The sequence below is a fragment of the Lolium rigidum genome, chromosome 2 (assembly GCF_022539505.1).
Source record: "Lolium rigidum isolate FL_2022 chromosome 2, APGP_CSIRO_Lrig_0.1, whole genome shotgun sequence".
NCBI classification, from domain to species: Eukaryota; Viridiplantae; Streptophyta; class Magnoliopsida; order Poales; family Poaceae; genus Lolium; species Lolium rigidum.
In genome coordinates, this window is record NC_061509.1 from 58,407,413 (window position 1) to 58,422,905 (window position 15,493).

Genomic DNA, 15,493 nt, shown 5'->3' on the forward strand with positions numbered 1-15,493 from the left:
TCCACCTTGCTAATTATTCTCCCTCCTTGCCTTGTAATTACCTTCCGCGTAGGACTATTTGGCAACCATGGATCATTCCACACATTGACGCTTGTGCCACTCCCAACACGCCAAATATATCCTCTCTTGAAAGTTCCCATGCCGGCCATCAGACTTTGCCATGTAAACGAGGACCCCTTCTTCAGTTCAGCTCTCAAAATATCACCAGAAGGGTAGTACTTTGCTCTTAACACTTGAGCACACAAAGATTCAGGTTCATCAATCAACCTCCAAATCTGTTTGGCCAACATTGCTAGATTGAAACAATGCAAATCCCTAAAACCCATCCCACCATGCTTCTTTGGAGTGCACATTTTCCACCAAGAATACCAATGCATAGCTTTTTTTCCCTCCTTTTCACCCCACCAATATCGAGCAATAGCTGAAGAGATTCCTTTACAAATCCCTTTTGGAAGTTTAAAAACTGACATTGCATAAGTTGGGATTGCTTGGGCTACGGCTTTGAGTAATATTTCTTTGCCACCCATAGACAAATTCTTCGCGTTCCACCCATTGATGATTTGGCATACACGATCGACTAGGTGCTGAAAACAATCTGTCCGTTCAACTCCCACATGAGATGGCAACCCCAAATATTTATCGGTTAGTGCTTCCACGTTGATATCCAGTATGTTACACACTGCCTCCTTATCCTCTGCCAGTGTATTCGGACTGAAAAAAATACTGGACTTTGGTTCGCTTATTAACTGTCCCGAGCTGGCACAATACATGGTCAACACTTTCCGAAGAGTGGTTGCATTAGATGCATTAGCCTTCATCAAAATCAGAGAATCGTCGGCAAAGAGTAAGTGGGATACCGAAGGTGCCCCACGACACACCTTGACTCCCTGTAAATTCCCAGCTTCTTCCTCGTGTATTAACAAGCTTGAGAGTCCCTCAGCACAAAGCAAAAATAGATACGGCGAGAGAGGGTCGCCTTGCCGCAAGCCCCTTGTAGGTGTAATCTTCTCCGTCTCATCTAAATTAAACCATATTCTGTAGCTTACACTAGAGACACAAGCCATGATCAAATCTATCCATCGCTGTGTAAAACCAAGTCGCCTCATCATATCCCTCAAGAAGCCCCACTCGATTCGATCATATGCCTTTTGCATATCAAGTTTCACTGCACAAAATCCATTTTGTCCCTGTCTTCTCCCTTTGAGTGCATGAAAACACTCATAAGCCACCAACACATTGTCTGTAATCAGACGCCCTGGGACAAACGCACTTTGTGTCAGGCTAATTATCTCAGGAAGTATCGCCTTCAGCCTATTTGCAAGCACTTTTGAGATGATCTTGTACAGTACGTTGCAAAGGCTAATTGGCCTGAATTGAGTTATCAACTCTGGTTCATTTACTTTTGGGATTAACACGATCGCCGTATCATTCCATCCAGGGGGAATTACCCCTGACTGTAGCCCCTCCAACATCTCTTTTGTTATGGACTCTCCAATGAATGGCCAAAACTTTTTAAAAAATATAGCATGCATGCCATCTGTTCCTGGCGCCTTGAAATCTCCTATGGCAAACAAAGCCTTCTTTACTTCCTCTCCTGTAAATGGAGCAATTAATTTACCATTCATCTCCGAAGTAACCATCGGTTTTACTTTCTGTAATAGCTCCTGGTCCGTCTCCTCTACCTCTGTCGAAAAGAGCCCAGAAAAATAATTAGTAATGACTGGTTTGATATGATTGTTCCCTTCCCTCCAATTACCATCTGGACCCTTTAATTTTACAATCATATTCCTCTTCTTCCTCATTTTCGCGTAATTATGAAAGAAAGCTGAGTTCCTGTCTCCATGAGTTAGCCAATTGGCTCGGCTTCTTTGCATTTTATATATTTCCTCTTGCTCTAACACCCTTTCTATCTCCTCAGTAATTTCCTCTTGTTTACGTAAATTTTCCTCTGACATATCTCCTTTTAAGACCTCCTCCAACCGCCTCGACAGCGATCGTAGTTTTGCTCGCGGTTTTTGCAAGACTGAGTTGTCCCAGGCGTGTAGCGCATTCTGGACAGATGCAACTGTTTTTGCTACGTCACCATGGTTCTCTTCTAACCCCGCTTCCCATGCTGCTCGGACAACCTCCCCTACTCCGTCTTCCTTCAACCATTTTCCTTCAAATCTTTTTCTCCGCACCTTACGTGAGTCAGCTGTATTACGGTAGAACTCAGTATCCAACAGAATTGGTCGGTGATCCGATCCAATCATGTCCAAATTTGATAGACACGCACATGGGAAAAGCGTGTTCCAATCTTCATTGCCGCATGCTCTGTCTAATCTTTCTCTTATACCCGGGCCGCGCCGACTTCTCTTTCTCCTCCATGTAAAAATATCGCCTGTATAGCCCAAATCTTCTAGATTGCAGTCTGAGAGGGCATCTCTGAATGCTTGCATGTACTGCATCGGCCTCGGGTTCCCTCCTTCTTTCTCATGACTGTACATAATTTCATTCCAATCCCCCATGACTAGCCATCTCATATTTATTTGTCCATGCAACTCACGTAACCTGTTCCAAGTTTTGTATTTGTTCTCCGATGCAGGCTCACCATAAATTCCAGTGAGCCTCCACTCCATCTCACCGTTTCCACCATTGACAAGCACATCAATATAGTTTGGGTGAATTGCTTTCAGTTCAATATCCACCTTACTTTTCCATAACAATAGCAAGCCACCACTTCTCCCATCGCTTTCGGCCACAAGCGCACCATCCATCCTCGTCTTCAGACGTACACGTTCAGCGCGAGCCTTGTCGAGATGCGTCTCTGAAAGAAACATCACATCGGGGTCACATCTCCTTTGGATCTCCAGGAGCGCACGAATTGCCGCCTCATTCCCCAATCCACGACAATTCAATCCGAGAGCTTTCATTACGACTAGCAAAAGCCCAAAACTGCTCGTCCGCCAAACCAACGATCTGCAAAAACTGCTTCAAAAACCACTCCCGATCTTCTCCCAGATCCGACTATCACACAGATCAGAATCAAAACGACCAGATCAATCAATTCCACGACCAAAGAACTCAGATCCTTGCCGAGATCAGACCTGAATTCAGGGACTCCTCGCCAGATCACGTAGCCTGTCAACAGAACCAAACGCCAACACAAAACAGAACTCAGAAACTCACCGCTGGACTATGTCAAGCGAGAGGAAAGAAACCCTATAGTGGGTACAATCAACGGTGCCTAGCCAGGCCCGGACGAGCAGCCGCCGGTGGCGGCGATGTTCACGACCTAGGTCGCCTCCGAAATCGCCATAGCGAGGTTTTCCCGTACGCTCCTTATGTTGAACTTTGTATAGGGTTCTATGCTACATCGTTTTCCTGTTGTTTTTTCTGCCTATGGATCTCTGTTGCTTGTTGTTGACGGTGAGATTGATGAATACAAACATCCGTTCCTAAATAAGTGTCGCAATTTTATCTAGATATATATGTATTTAGACGTATTTTAGTCATAGATTATCCGTGTCTAGAAAAAATTGCGACACTTATTTTAAAACGGAGGGGACTAGTTGTGTAATCAAACTTACAGATTGTGCCGGTTAGAGTAAATCTCAAAGTCTGCATCAAGGTTCAGGAACTCGCGAGCCAACTCTACTGATCTAAATCTATCTGCTACCCAGATATGAGACATTTGTTTGAAGTAAAAAGGAAATTGAGAAAAAAGCCTAAAAGTCTTTCTAATTCTTCTATATACTGAATGAATTGAACTCCACACAAGCTTCTCTCAACTTGCTGAAGCCATGCTCTTCGGCCATGGCTAAGGTAGCAGCCACGATGTCCACGTCGATGCTCTCGCTGAGGACGCGCTCGCAGATCGCCTTGAGCCTCTCCATGCCATACCGCTGGGCGGCGATGAGCAGGCACCGGAGCATCTCCTTGTGACCGGCGCCGTTGAGGCCACTCACGACGGGCAGCGAGTCCGTGTAGGCGAAGTGGAGCAGCGCCTTGAACGACGCCGGCGGCATGTCGTCAACGGATACCCGCAGCTTCCCGTCGCTCACGCTCGTCGTGTAGCTGTGGTGCTTCATCATGGCAGGAGCCCGGGCATGGAGGACGGACGCGTGGGCGGCGAAGCTCACTCCTGCGACGTCCAGAGTCACGTCCGTCGGTTCCTCCTCGGAGCAGTGGGTGAGCGCCGCACTGGGGTCGTCGCGGAAGGTGAGGTGGTCGCGACACACGTGGATGGCGCAGTCGATCCTGAGGCGGTTGCCGAGGACGTACTGCGACCCGGCTTGGAGGTACGGGATCGAGAGCGGCGATTTTAAAGGAGCCGGTAGGTGTAGGTGTTACATCTACCCTTCACTCTGTGCTTTGAGATTTGTGAGGCTTTTGATATTTGTCTAATATAAAACTAATAATTGAAACACAAGTGAAACTTTTTTGAAACTAAAGTGATACATGGAAAAAATAGTGAAACAGTTTGACAAAAAGTGAAACTGATGACATCATTGCTGACGTCACTACGGTTTGTTTCACAAAAATATTAGTGTTTCAGTTATGTTTCAATTATGTTTCAAATTTGTTTCACAATTTTGTGCAAAAATTGGTCAGCACATGGCTGACGTCATTGCTGACATCACTCCTGTAGGTACCGGCTACTTTAAAAACAAGTTTTCGGTACGGGATCCTCTTGACGAGCTCGCCGGTGCCCCAGTCGCAAGTCTCGTCGTAGGCAGAGTCGAACAGGTTGGAGTCCTTGGATTGGTACAAGGTGACCACCTCGCCGGTGGTCCCGTCGATCAGCCCGAAGCTGACGCGCGCCCACGCCGCGGCGTCCTTGGTCATGAGCTCCACGAAAACGGACGCGTAGCCCTGGTCTACCTTGTGGTCGCCGTCGGGGTAGTAGCGGATGGCCCAGTCGAGCCCGTCGACGGTGAAGGTCGGCGAGTAGAAGAAGCCGTCCACGCCGCCGCAGTGCTTCGTCAGGCTGTTGAAGCCGCCGATGTCGAACACGTGCGTGCCACGGGCCGTCGTCGTCACGGTCCCCGTCACGATGACCGTGTTATAGGGTGACATTGCTTGCATGTTGGCTTAGGCCCGACGTCGACCGATGCCACTCGCGCGGTACTTTTCGGCGAGGTACGCCGTACGCGATGTTCAGCGATATGTTTTCTCGCCGACTCCCTGAGAGTCCCTGTATGTACGTAGCAAACGACTAATAAAGAAGCAACCAGAGCAACTAACCTAGTAGAATTAGGATTCCGTATTCTATTTGGATATGCACTCCGTGCTTATCTATAAGAGCATCCAAGAGTACGAAAATTTAACAAGTTCGGCGACCAAAAGTACAAAAATTGCTGAAACAAAATCGGCGATAATCAGTATAATGTTTAACAAGTGCTGAAATAAATGAAGCACACAATTTCACAATTTTTTAAACAAATTAAAACAGACTAGTTGGCGTCGGCGTTGGCGTTGCCTCGGAGCCTCCATATGTGCTCCACCAGATCATCTTGCAGCAGCTGATGCATTGTAGAGTCTCGAATCTCCTGGCGCATAGCAATGAAGGCGGCCCATGATGGAGGCACCTGGTGATTAGGCTGTGCAAGATGACCCTCTCTCTCATATGGTGCTTCTTGCTCAGCCAGAGGAACCGGATGCTTTCGCTCATTTTCAATAATCATATTGTGTAGGCACACACAGCAGTTCATCACCTCCTGACGAGGGATCACCTCGCCAATGCCTACGTATTGTAGACTTGGGTTTCAGGAGAGATCGACGATGGAGATTCCGGGAACGAGATTAGGCACACGACGTACCCAGCTTCGGGTCCCCTCGGTGGAGGATCCCTACATGCTGCTAGCAATCCATTATGTGATGATATGTATGTTTACAGGGTGCCGCCATAGGCGGGGCTATGTTGTCTATATGTTGGCCTATCCCTTCTATCGGGTACCCTGGCTAGCTTTATATATGCAACCAGCCTAGAGTTTTACAAGAGTCCTAGTCGACTACTTCTTCGGGTTGCCTTGTTGGGCCTTCTCCATATTGAGTCTTCTCCATATTGGGCCGAGCCAGGTATACTAATAATGGGTACCCGAAGGGTATGCCCATGTCAGTAGCCCCCGAGTTTATAGGGAAGTCGAAGACTTGCGTAGAAACTCCAAGCATAACCATCTCTGAAGTCGAAGAAATACAAGGCGAGGTCCATGTCGTAGATCATGTGTAGCGTAGATGATGTCGACGATTCTTGAAATTATTTATCTATCGGGTGCGCGGCAGCGCTCCCGATGGGAGTAGCCCCCGAGTCTATGGGTAAGTGCTTGCACTTAGGCATAGACTTAAGTTGTACTACTCGATGAAGAACTTAACTATATTTCTGGAAGACTTGATGAAATCCATGTGCTCCCGATGGGAGTAGGCTCCACTCGAGTCGTAGAATCGAGTTGAGTCTACAAACCTGAATTGCCGTAGATGCTGTCGAAGTTATCTTTCTATCGGGTGCGCGACCAGCGCTCCCGATGGGAGTAGCCCCCGAGGCTACAGCCAAGTGTTTGCACTTGGGTGTAGGCTCAACTTGCTTTTAATCGACACCATAATTTTTCCTCTTTCTTGTATCTTATCGGGAGGGTGAACAATACTCTCGATAAGAGTAGCCCCCGAGCCTATGGGCAGGTGCTTGCACCTAGGCATAGGCTCAAGTTGTACTACTCGATAAAGAACTTGATTATATTTTTGGGCGCAGCCCCTCTTTTTATCAACTCCAGGCCGTTGCTAGTTTTATTTGACATCCATATCTATATTGTACAGGGATAATGGTAATTGGGGCTAGTTCATCTGACGGATCAGGTACTAGTTAACTGCTCTAGTGGCAATCCGCAAAAACCTACTTCAAGATCACGTCCCTGGACATGATCCCGGGATACTGGTGTTAACTCGACAGGTGCCGCTTAAGGTCTTACCATTCTGTCGAGTCCCAGTCATGTTTTATCGGGTACCTAACGCGTCCGTTAGGATTTTTCTTCGTATCTGTTGATACGGAAAAAAGTAGCAAACCGACGTCAGAGACGGTGCCACGCCGCTCAGAACGGATCCGGGGTCTTACCTTCGCAGAGTTTTGCGGCATTCAGAGATTATTCGCGACTTTTAGCGCTCTGAGAATATATTGTCGAGTGCCTTGTTCGGCTGATGCAATGACCCATTTTACGGGTTCTTCTATTTTTCTCTCGGGCTTGATGAGTCAGCCGAATATATTGCATTCTTCTATATTGTCGTCAGGCATATCACCGATGTTCTTGATCGGAACAAATGACGAGTCAATGGACCCGAAGATTTGTCCACTTTTTTTTTTTTTGGTTCCTCCTTTATGAAAATTTCGTCGAGTTGCTCCTTCAGGAAAATTTCTTCGGGTCCTCTTTGAGGACAATTCTTCGGGTCCTCCTTGAGGATAATTCTTCGGGACCTCATTGAAGATAATTTTTCGGGACCTCCTTGAAGATAATTCTTCGGGACCTCCTTGAAGATAATTCTTAGGGTCCTCCCTGAAGATAATTTTTCGGGTCCTCTCCGAAGATAATTCTTCGAGTCCTTCTTCAGGCAAATTCTTCGGGTCCTTCTTCAGGCAAATTCTTCAGGTCCTTCTTCAGGCAAATTCTTCGGGTCCTCCCTGAATAAGATTTCATCGGGTTCTTTCTTGAAGACAATTTCACCGGGTTCTCTCTTGAAGATAATTTTTGTAGGCACAGTTCTTCTTTTGCCAACCTGAGATGTATAGTGAAGAAATATGGCGCAGCCCCCGAGTGTGGGGTACGGCGAAAGTAAATGATAATTAACTTTATGTAAAACAAAGGAATCACTTAGCTTATTGGGCACGACGGAGTCGGTGCGATGAAGTCTTCGAGTGCGGAGAAGAAGTTGAGCCGAAGTAGAAACCACCAAATAGCGAAAATAGATGCCGCCAAATTGTTGATGAATAAATAGCCGAGCCCCCGAGCGCTGCTGGGGTGATGTCATGATTGTTGTTTAGACACCGTGTTGCAATTGTGACCCAAGGCGAAGTTGTTGTCGAGCCCCCGAGTATTATCCGTGTCTCCGAAAAAAGGCCATTAAGGATGAAATACTGAAGATGAAATCCGAGATGAAGTACTTGAGATGAATCCATATTAAAGATTACACCACCATATATTGAAGATGAATCCGCCGATATCATAGAGGATGAATCCATTGACCCGAAGAATCCAGTAATAACCATAAAAGATGAATCCGTTGATATCATAGAGGATGAATTCATTGAGCCGGAGAAAATAGTTCCAGTAATAACCATAGAAGATGAATCCATTGACCCGAAGAATCCAGTAATAACCATAAAAGATGAATCCGTTGATATCATAGAGTATGAATTCATTGAGCCGGAGAAAATAGTTCCAGTAATAACCATAGAAGATGAATCCATTGACCCGGAAACGCGTCGGATAATATTGTATAAGTGAACCAATAATAACCCAAAGAAAACCAATCTAGTAATCCAGAGAGAATAAATCCACTGAGCCGAAGAGGATAAATCCATTAAGTCAAAGAAAATAATTGCACTGAGCCGAAGAAAATAATTCCACTGAGCCGAAGAAGATATATCCAGAGCCGAAGAAAAGAAATTCACCAAGTAACCAAGTATATTTGTGGTAACGAAGTAATGGCGCAGCCCCCAGTGTTTGGATAAATTTGTTGTAATAATGCAATGGCGCAGCCCCCGAGTATTCGGGTATGGCGAAAATAAATAAATAAGTGAATCTTGGAGGAAGAGAAAAACTTAGCTTTTTATCGGGTGCACCGATGTGGACGCAAGTCGTGCCCAGGACACAGTCTGTAGTCGCGTGGCACCTGGGCGTAAGTAGTAGATGTGGCCGATAAGTCGATGAAGAGGACGCAGTCGATGTGGCGGATCCGCGACAGGCGAGCCCTGAGCGTGACGAGTGCGGGCTTGTTGTCGTCGTCTTCACTGGAGATGATACGTATGCTTTTTTTACTTTACACTCTGATTGATTTGCCTCACGTGAAGCAGCTCCTTATCTATTTTGCTGATTGGCTTTGCATGAAGCTTGTATACGCCATGCATGAGACTTGGATGCCGAGTTGCTTTTTCTTCCTGGAGACTTCTGTGCGTGGACTGATTTTCAATTCTTCCATGATCCATGAGAGCCGATGACTCGCTGGTGCGGTAAACTGCTAAGTTGTTATCTTTGCTTTGAAAAACTTGCACGGTCTCAGATATGAGCTGCACTTTTAGCTAGTACCCTCATCGATGTCTATCCTTTTCATTCACATGATCACTCTTTTGCACTAGATGAGGTAAGCAGCTTTTTATTTTGCTTGAGATCTGATACGTACCCTTGCTTTTATTTCTCACATTTTTCCCTTTTGGAACTTGAACTATCGATATCACCAATTCATGCAGACCTTGAATTTTTGCTGACCAGAACCCGACAACTAGTGGTGTCCTGCTCTTGGCCAGATGCTGCCGTCTTGTGTCAAATCGGGTGCGTGACAGGACTCTGCTCCGCTCTGGCACTAGAGAACACTGCTGACTCGGCCTGGATGAAGTTGTCGATGAAATTGAATACGCTGACGATCACCAGACCAGCAAAAGGCCAAGATTGGAACAGATTGGTTCTCAAAAATTTCTCGTGGATGAAAAACTCCCCGGGGTCGACTCGGACACGGACCACCCAGCGACGAAAAGTTGATCCACCTGAATCCTTCGGCTTGCTCGCCGCTGCTCTCGACGAAATTAGATGCGCTCCCCAATCGTGCGCCTTGCCGCTTCACGATTGACAACATACACATGAAACTGCACGGCACGCCAACTATCGGTGCAAATATCCTCCACCAATCTACACCAACCCCATCGCCGTGCGGGTCATCCAGCCGCCTGATACGATGTGAACGAGATTTATTGCTAAAGACGATTAATCCATCGAACGTGACGACCGCCGTTCTGGTTGAAGGATCTCGCCCGGATAACAAAATCCACTCGCCGCGACTTCCCACAGACGGCGTCAATTGACGAGGGATCACCTCGCCAATGCCTACGTATTGTAGACTTGGGTTTCAGGAGAGAGCGACGATGGAGATTCCGGGAACGAGATTAGGCACACGACGTACCCAGCTTCGGGTCCCCTCGGTGGAGGATCCCTACATGCTGCTAGCAATCCACTATGTGATGATATGTATGTTTACAGGGTGCCGCCATAGGCGGGGCTATGTTGTCTATATGTTGGCCTATCCCTTCTATCGGGTACCCTGGCTAGCTTTATATATGCAACCAGCCTAGGGTTTTACAAGAGTCCTAGTCGACTACTTCTTCGGGTTGCCTTGTTGGGCCTTCTCCATATTGAGTCTTCTCCATATTGGGCCGAGCCAGGTATACTAATAATGGGTACCCGAAGGGTATGCCCATGTCACCTCCCACATCTGATCTTTGGACCAACTCATAGCGGGGAACCGGACGACAGCAAATCTCTGCTGGAGGACACCAAATGCACGCTCGACGTCTTTTCGGCAAGCTTCTTGTTTCTTCACAAACTCGCAAAGTTTGGGGGTGCTAGGGTTCGAGATAGTCTTCACAAATGTTGCCCACTTTGGATAGATACCGTCTGCATGGTAGTATCCTTTGTTGTAGTGCCGACCATTGATCACATAGTCCACCGGGGGAGCATGACCCTCAACAAGCTTGGAAAAGACCGGGTAGCAGTTTAGGACGTTGGTGTCATTGTTGGATCCAGGCATACCAAAGAAAGAGTGCCAAATCCAGAGATCATGGGTAGCCACTGCTTCAAGTATCATAGTGCAGCCTTTTTTGTGACCCTTGTACATTCCCTACCACGCAAACGGACAGTTCTTCCATTGCCAATGCATGCAGTCAATGCTTCCAAGCATCCCTGGAAAACCCCTAGCTTCATTTGTTGCAAGGATCCTCTGAGTGTCTTCGACAGTGGGTGATCTCAAGTAATAGTCTCCGAACACTGCTATGACGGCCCTGCAGAACCGGTAGAAACATTCTAGGGCGGTGGACTCTAATGCGCGTAAATGTACACGTCCGTTGGGAACCCCAAGAGGAAGGTATGATGCGCACAGTGGCAAGTTTTCCCTCAGAAAGAAACCAAGGTTGATCGAACCAGGAGGAGCCAAGAAGCACGTTGAAGGTTGATGGTCGCGAAATGTGATGCGGCGCAACACCAGGGATTCCTGCGCCAACGTGGAATCTGCACAACAAAACCAAAGTACTTTGCCCCAACGAAACAGTGAGGTTGTCAATCTCACCGGCTTGCTGTAACAAAGGATTAAACGTATCGAGTGGAAGATGTTTGCAAAGAAAACAGTAAACACAATTGCAGTAGATTGTATGCTATGTAAAGAATAGGACCGGGGTCCACAGTTCACTAGAGGTGTCTCTCCCATAAGATAAAAGCATGTTGGGTAAACAAATTACAGTCGGGCAATTGACAAATAGAGAAAGACATAACAATGCATATACATGATATGATAAATATAGTGAGATTTAATTGGGCATTACGACAAAGTACATAGACCGCCATCCAACTGCATCTATGCCTAAAAAGTCCACCTTCAGGTTATCATCCGAACCCCTCCAGATATTAAGTTGCAAAGCAACAGACAATTGCATTAAGTATGGTGCGTAATGTAATCGACAACTACATCCTTAGACATAGAATCAATGTTTTATCCCTAGTGGCAACAGCACATCCACAACCTTAGAACTTTCTGTCACTGTCCCAGATTCAATGGAGGCATGTGATACGTCTCCAACGTATCGATAATTTCTTATGTTCCATGCCACTTTATTGATGATACCTACATGTTTTATGCACATTATATGTCATATTTATGCATTTTCTGGAACTAACCTATTAACAAGATGCCGAAGAGCCAGTTGGTTGTTCTCGCTGTTTTTGGTTTCAGAAATCCTAGTAAAGAAATATTCTCGGAATTGGACGAAACTTTCGCCCGTGGTCCTATTTTTGCACGAAGCTTCCGAAGACCGAAGACCTAACGAAGTGGGGCCACGAGGAGGCCAGGGGTGGCCGGCGCGGCCCAAGCCCTGGCCGCGCCGACCTGTCCCCCGGGCCCCTCGTGTGGCCCCTCGCGTTGACCCTCCGCCTACTTAAAGCTTCCGTCGCGAAACCCCCGCATGCGAGAGCCACGATACGGAAAACCTTACGAGACGCCGCCGCCGCGAATCCCATCTCGGGGGATTCTGGAGATCGCCTCCGGCACCCTGCCGGAGAGGGGATTCATCTCCCGGAGGACTCTACACCGCCATGGTCGCCTCCGGAGTGATGAGTGAGTAGTTCACCCCTGGACCATGGGTCCATAGCAGTAGCTAGATGGTCGTCTTCTCCTTGTTGTGCTTCATTGTTAGATCTTGTGAGCTGCCTAACATGATCAAGATCATCTATATGTAATTCTATATGTTGTGTTTGTCGGGATCCGATGGATAGAGAGTACTATGATTATGGTGATTATCAATCTATTGTTCATGTGTTGTTTATGATCTTGCATGCTCTCCGTTACTAGTAGAGGCTCGGCCAAGTTTTTACTCTTAACTCCAAGAGGGAGTATTTATGCTCGATAGTGGGTTCATGCCTCCATTGAATCTGGGACAGTGACAGAAAGTTCTAAGGTTGTGGATGCTGTTGCCACTAGGGATAAAACATTGATGCTATGTCTAAGGATGTAGTTGTTGATTACATTACGCACCATACTTAATGCAATCGTCTGTTGCTTGCAACTTAATACTGGAGGGGGTTCGGATGATAACCTGAAGGTGGACTTTTTAGGCATAGATGCAGCTTGGATGGCGGTCTATGTACTTTGTCGTAATGCCCAATTAAATCTCACTATATTTACCATGTCATGTATATGCATTATTATGCCTTTCTCTATTTGTTAATTGCCCGACCGTAATTTGTTCACCCAACATGCTTTTATCTTATGGGAGAGACACCTCTAGTGAACTGTGGACCCTGGTCCTATTCTTTACATAGCATACAATCTACTTGTTTTACTGTTTTCTTTGCAAACATCTTCCACTCGATACGTTTAATCCTTTGTTACAGCAAGCCGGTGAGATTGACAACCTCACTGTTTCGTTGGGGCAAAGTACTTTGGTTGTGTTGTGCAGGTTCCGCGTTGGCGCCGGAATCCCTGGTGTTGCGCCGCATCACATTTCGCGACCATCAACCTTCAACGTGCTTCTTGGCTCCTACTGGTTCGATTAAACCTTGGTTTCTTTCTGAGGGAAAACTTGCTACTGTGCGCATCATACCTTCCTCTTGGGGTTCCCAACGAACGTGTGAGTTACACGCCATCAAGCTAATTTTCTGGCGCCGTTGCCGGGGAGATCAAGACACGCTGCAAGGGGAGTCTCCACTTCTCAATCTCTTTACTTTGTTTTTGTCTTGCTTTATTTTATTTACTACTTTGTTTGCTGCACCTAAACAAAACACAAAAAAATTAGTTGCTAGTTTTACTTTATTTACTGTCTTGCTCTCTATATCAAAAACACAAAAAAATTAGTTACTTGCATTTAGTTTACTTTTGTTATCATGTCTAGCTCGTACTTGTTTTTATTTTCACTAGTTAGGTTTAATGGAAAACAACAAAAAAATTAGAGATCTTTATGAACTTTATCTTGAATTAGGACATGATGTGTTTGAAGAGAAAATTAAAAAACCCATGGAACTTTGTTTGCAAAATAGTTGTAGCAATGTTATTAGCATGAACTCTTTGAACACCATTATTGCTAAAGCTATGGAAGAATTTAAGCTTGGGGAAGCTGGTTGTGATATTTTTAGTCCCCCAAGCATGGAGGAGAAAATTTACTTTGATGATACTTTACCTCCTATATATGATGCTTGCAATGATGAATATGATATTTTCAGTCCACCTACTATTGAGGAGAAAATTAATTATGATTCCAATATGCCTCCTATATATGATGATTATGGTGATGAGAATAATAGTGATAGCTATTTTGTTGAATTTGCTCCCACTACAACTAATAAAATTGATTATGCTTATGTGGAGAGTAATAATTTTATGCATGTGGCTCATGACAAGAATGTTTTATGTGATAGTTATATTGTTAAGTTTGTTTATGATGCTACTGAAAATTATTATGAGAGAGGGAAACATGGTTATATGCATCTTAATAATATTAAGTTTCCACTCTTTATGTTGAGAATCTTGAAATTGCACTTGTGTTGCTTTTCTATGCTTGTCACTTTGTTCTTCATGAATTTATTTGTGTACAAGATTCCTTTTCATAGGAAGTGGGTTAGGTTTAAATGTGTTTTGAATTTGCTTCTTGATGCTCTCTTTTGGTTCAACTCTTATTTATTGCGAGAGTATCATTAAAAAATTACTGAGCCCATCTTAATGGCTATAAAGAAAGCACTTCTTGGGAGATAACCCATGTGTTTATTTTACTACAGCAATTTTTGTTTTGTTGAGTCTTGGAAGTTGTTTACTACTGTAGCAACCTCTCCTTATCATGTTTTTGTGCCAAGTAAAGTTTCTATGTCAAAGTTGATGTTATATTTGGGATCGCTGCGCAGAAACAGCATTGCTGTCTGTCACGAATCTGGGCACAGTTCCCTGTATAAAATTCGAAAAAATCTGCCAATTTACGAGCGTGATCCTCAGATATGTACGCAACTTTCATTAGTTTTGAGTTTTTCCATTTGAGCAAGTCTGGTGCCATCTCTAAATTCGTCTTTACGGACTGTTCTGTTTTTGACAGATTCTGCCTTTTATTTCGCATTGCCTCTTTTGCTATGTTGGATTTATTTCTTTGATCCACTAATGTCCAGTAGCATTATGCAATGTCCAGAAGTGAAAATAATGATTGTGTCACCTCTGAATGAGTGAATTATTAATTGTGCACTAACCCTCTAATGAGTTTGCTTGAAGTTTGGTGTGAAGGAAGTTTTCAAGGGTCAAGAGAGGAGTATGATATACTATGATCAAGAGGTGTCTTAGCCCATTAGGTGGCCGTAGTGTCCAAACAATGGCTGCATTAAATGCGATGTAGTACCCTTGAGTCGTTCCCTCTGTCCCAGGCGTCAACCAGGATGAAGCCGCCACCATTCATCGCCAGCGTGCATGTAGAAGGCCGTTACCCTCAACATAATGACGCCGTGCGTGCAAATGCGATGGGCATCACAGGCGTTGTAATAATAGCCCATGGGCCAATTGAAGTTGGGTTGTGGGCATACCATACGTGGTATAGCGAGGGCCTTCCGTCAAACATCTTGCGAGATCGGACATATTCTTAGAGATCATCACATCCTATTACTAGGCGCAGTCCCGAATCCACCGCCCACGGCGTACAGTGAGTTCAAGGACAAGTCGCAAGGAAGCCCTTGTATAACAAGACTTGTGAGGTCAAGGACATCTTGCGGGGCTGGACATGTTCTCCTTAAGGGATCGTCTG

The 15,493-nt window shown here is 45.5% G+C and overlaps 1 protein-coding gene across 1 annotated transcript; it reads right to left on the reverse strand.

Annotated features, from left to right (window-relative positions):
• Window positions 1–2,764: 2,764 nt before the first annotated feature.
• LOC124689784 (BTB/POZ and MATH domain-containing protein 3-like) lies at window positions 2,765–5,067 on the reverse strand. Its single transcript, XM_047223255.1, has 4 exons — window positions 4,668–5,067; window positions 3,737–4,285; window positions 3,035–3,120; window positions 2,765–2,806 (listed from the first exon to the last, which is right to left on the reverse strand). Exons 1-4 carry the CDS (start codon window positions 5,065–5,067, stop codon window positions 2,765–2,767), a joined length of 1,077 nt encoding a protein of 358 aa, XP_047079211.1.
• Window positions 5,068–15,493: the final 10,426 nt, after the last annotated feature.

Excerpts from the sequence above, each read along its gene's own strand:
- LOC124689784 (XM_047223255.1), bottom strand. The coding sequence starts at position 5,067 with ATGCAAGCAATGTCACCCTATAACACGGTCATCGTGACGGGGACCGTG. Across the intron at positions 3,121-3,736 it reads TGTGGAGTTCAATTCATTCA|GCTACGTGATCTGGCGAGGA; the intron begins GTATATAGAAGA and ends TTCTGTTGACAG. Across the intron at positions 2,807-3,034 it reads TCGTGGAATTGATTGATCTG|AGACGCATCTCGACAAGGCT; the intron begins GTCGTTTTGATT and ends TGTTTCTTTCAG.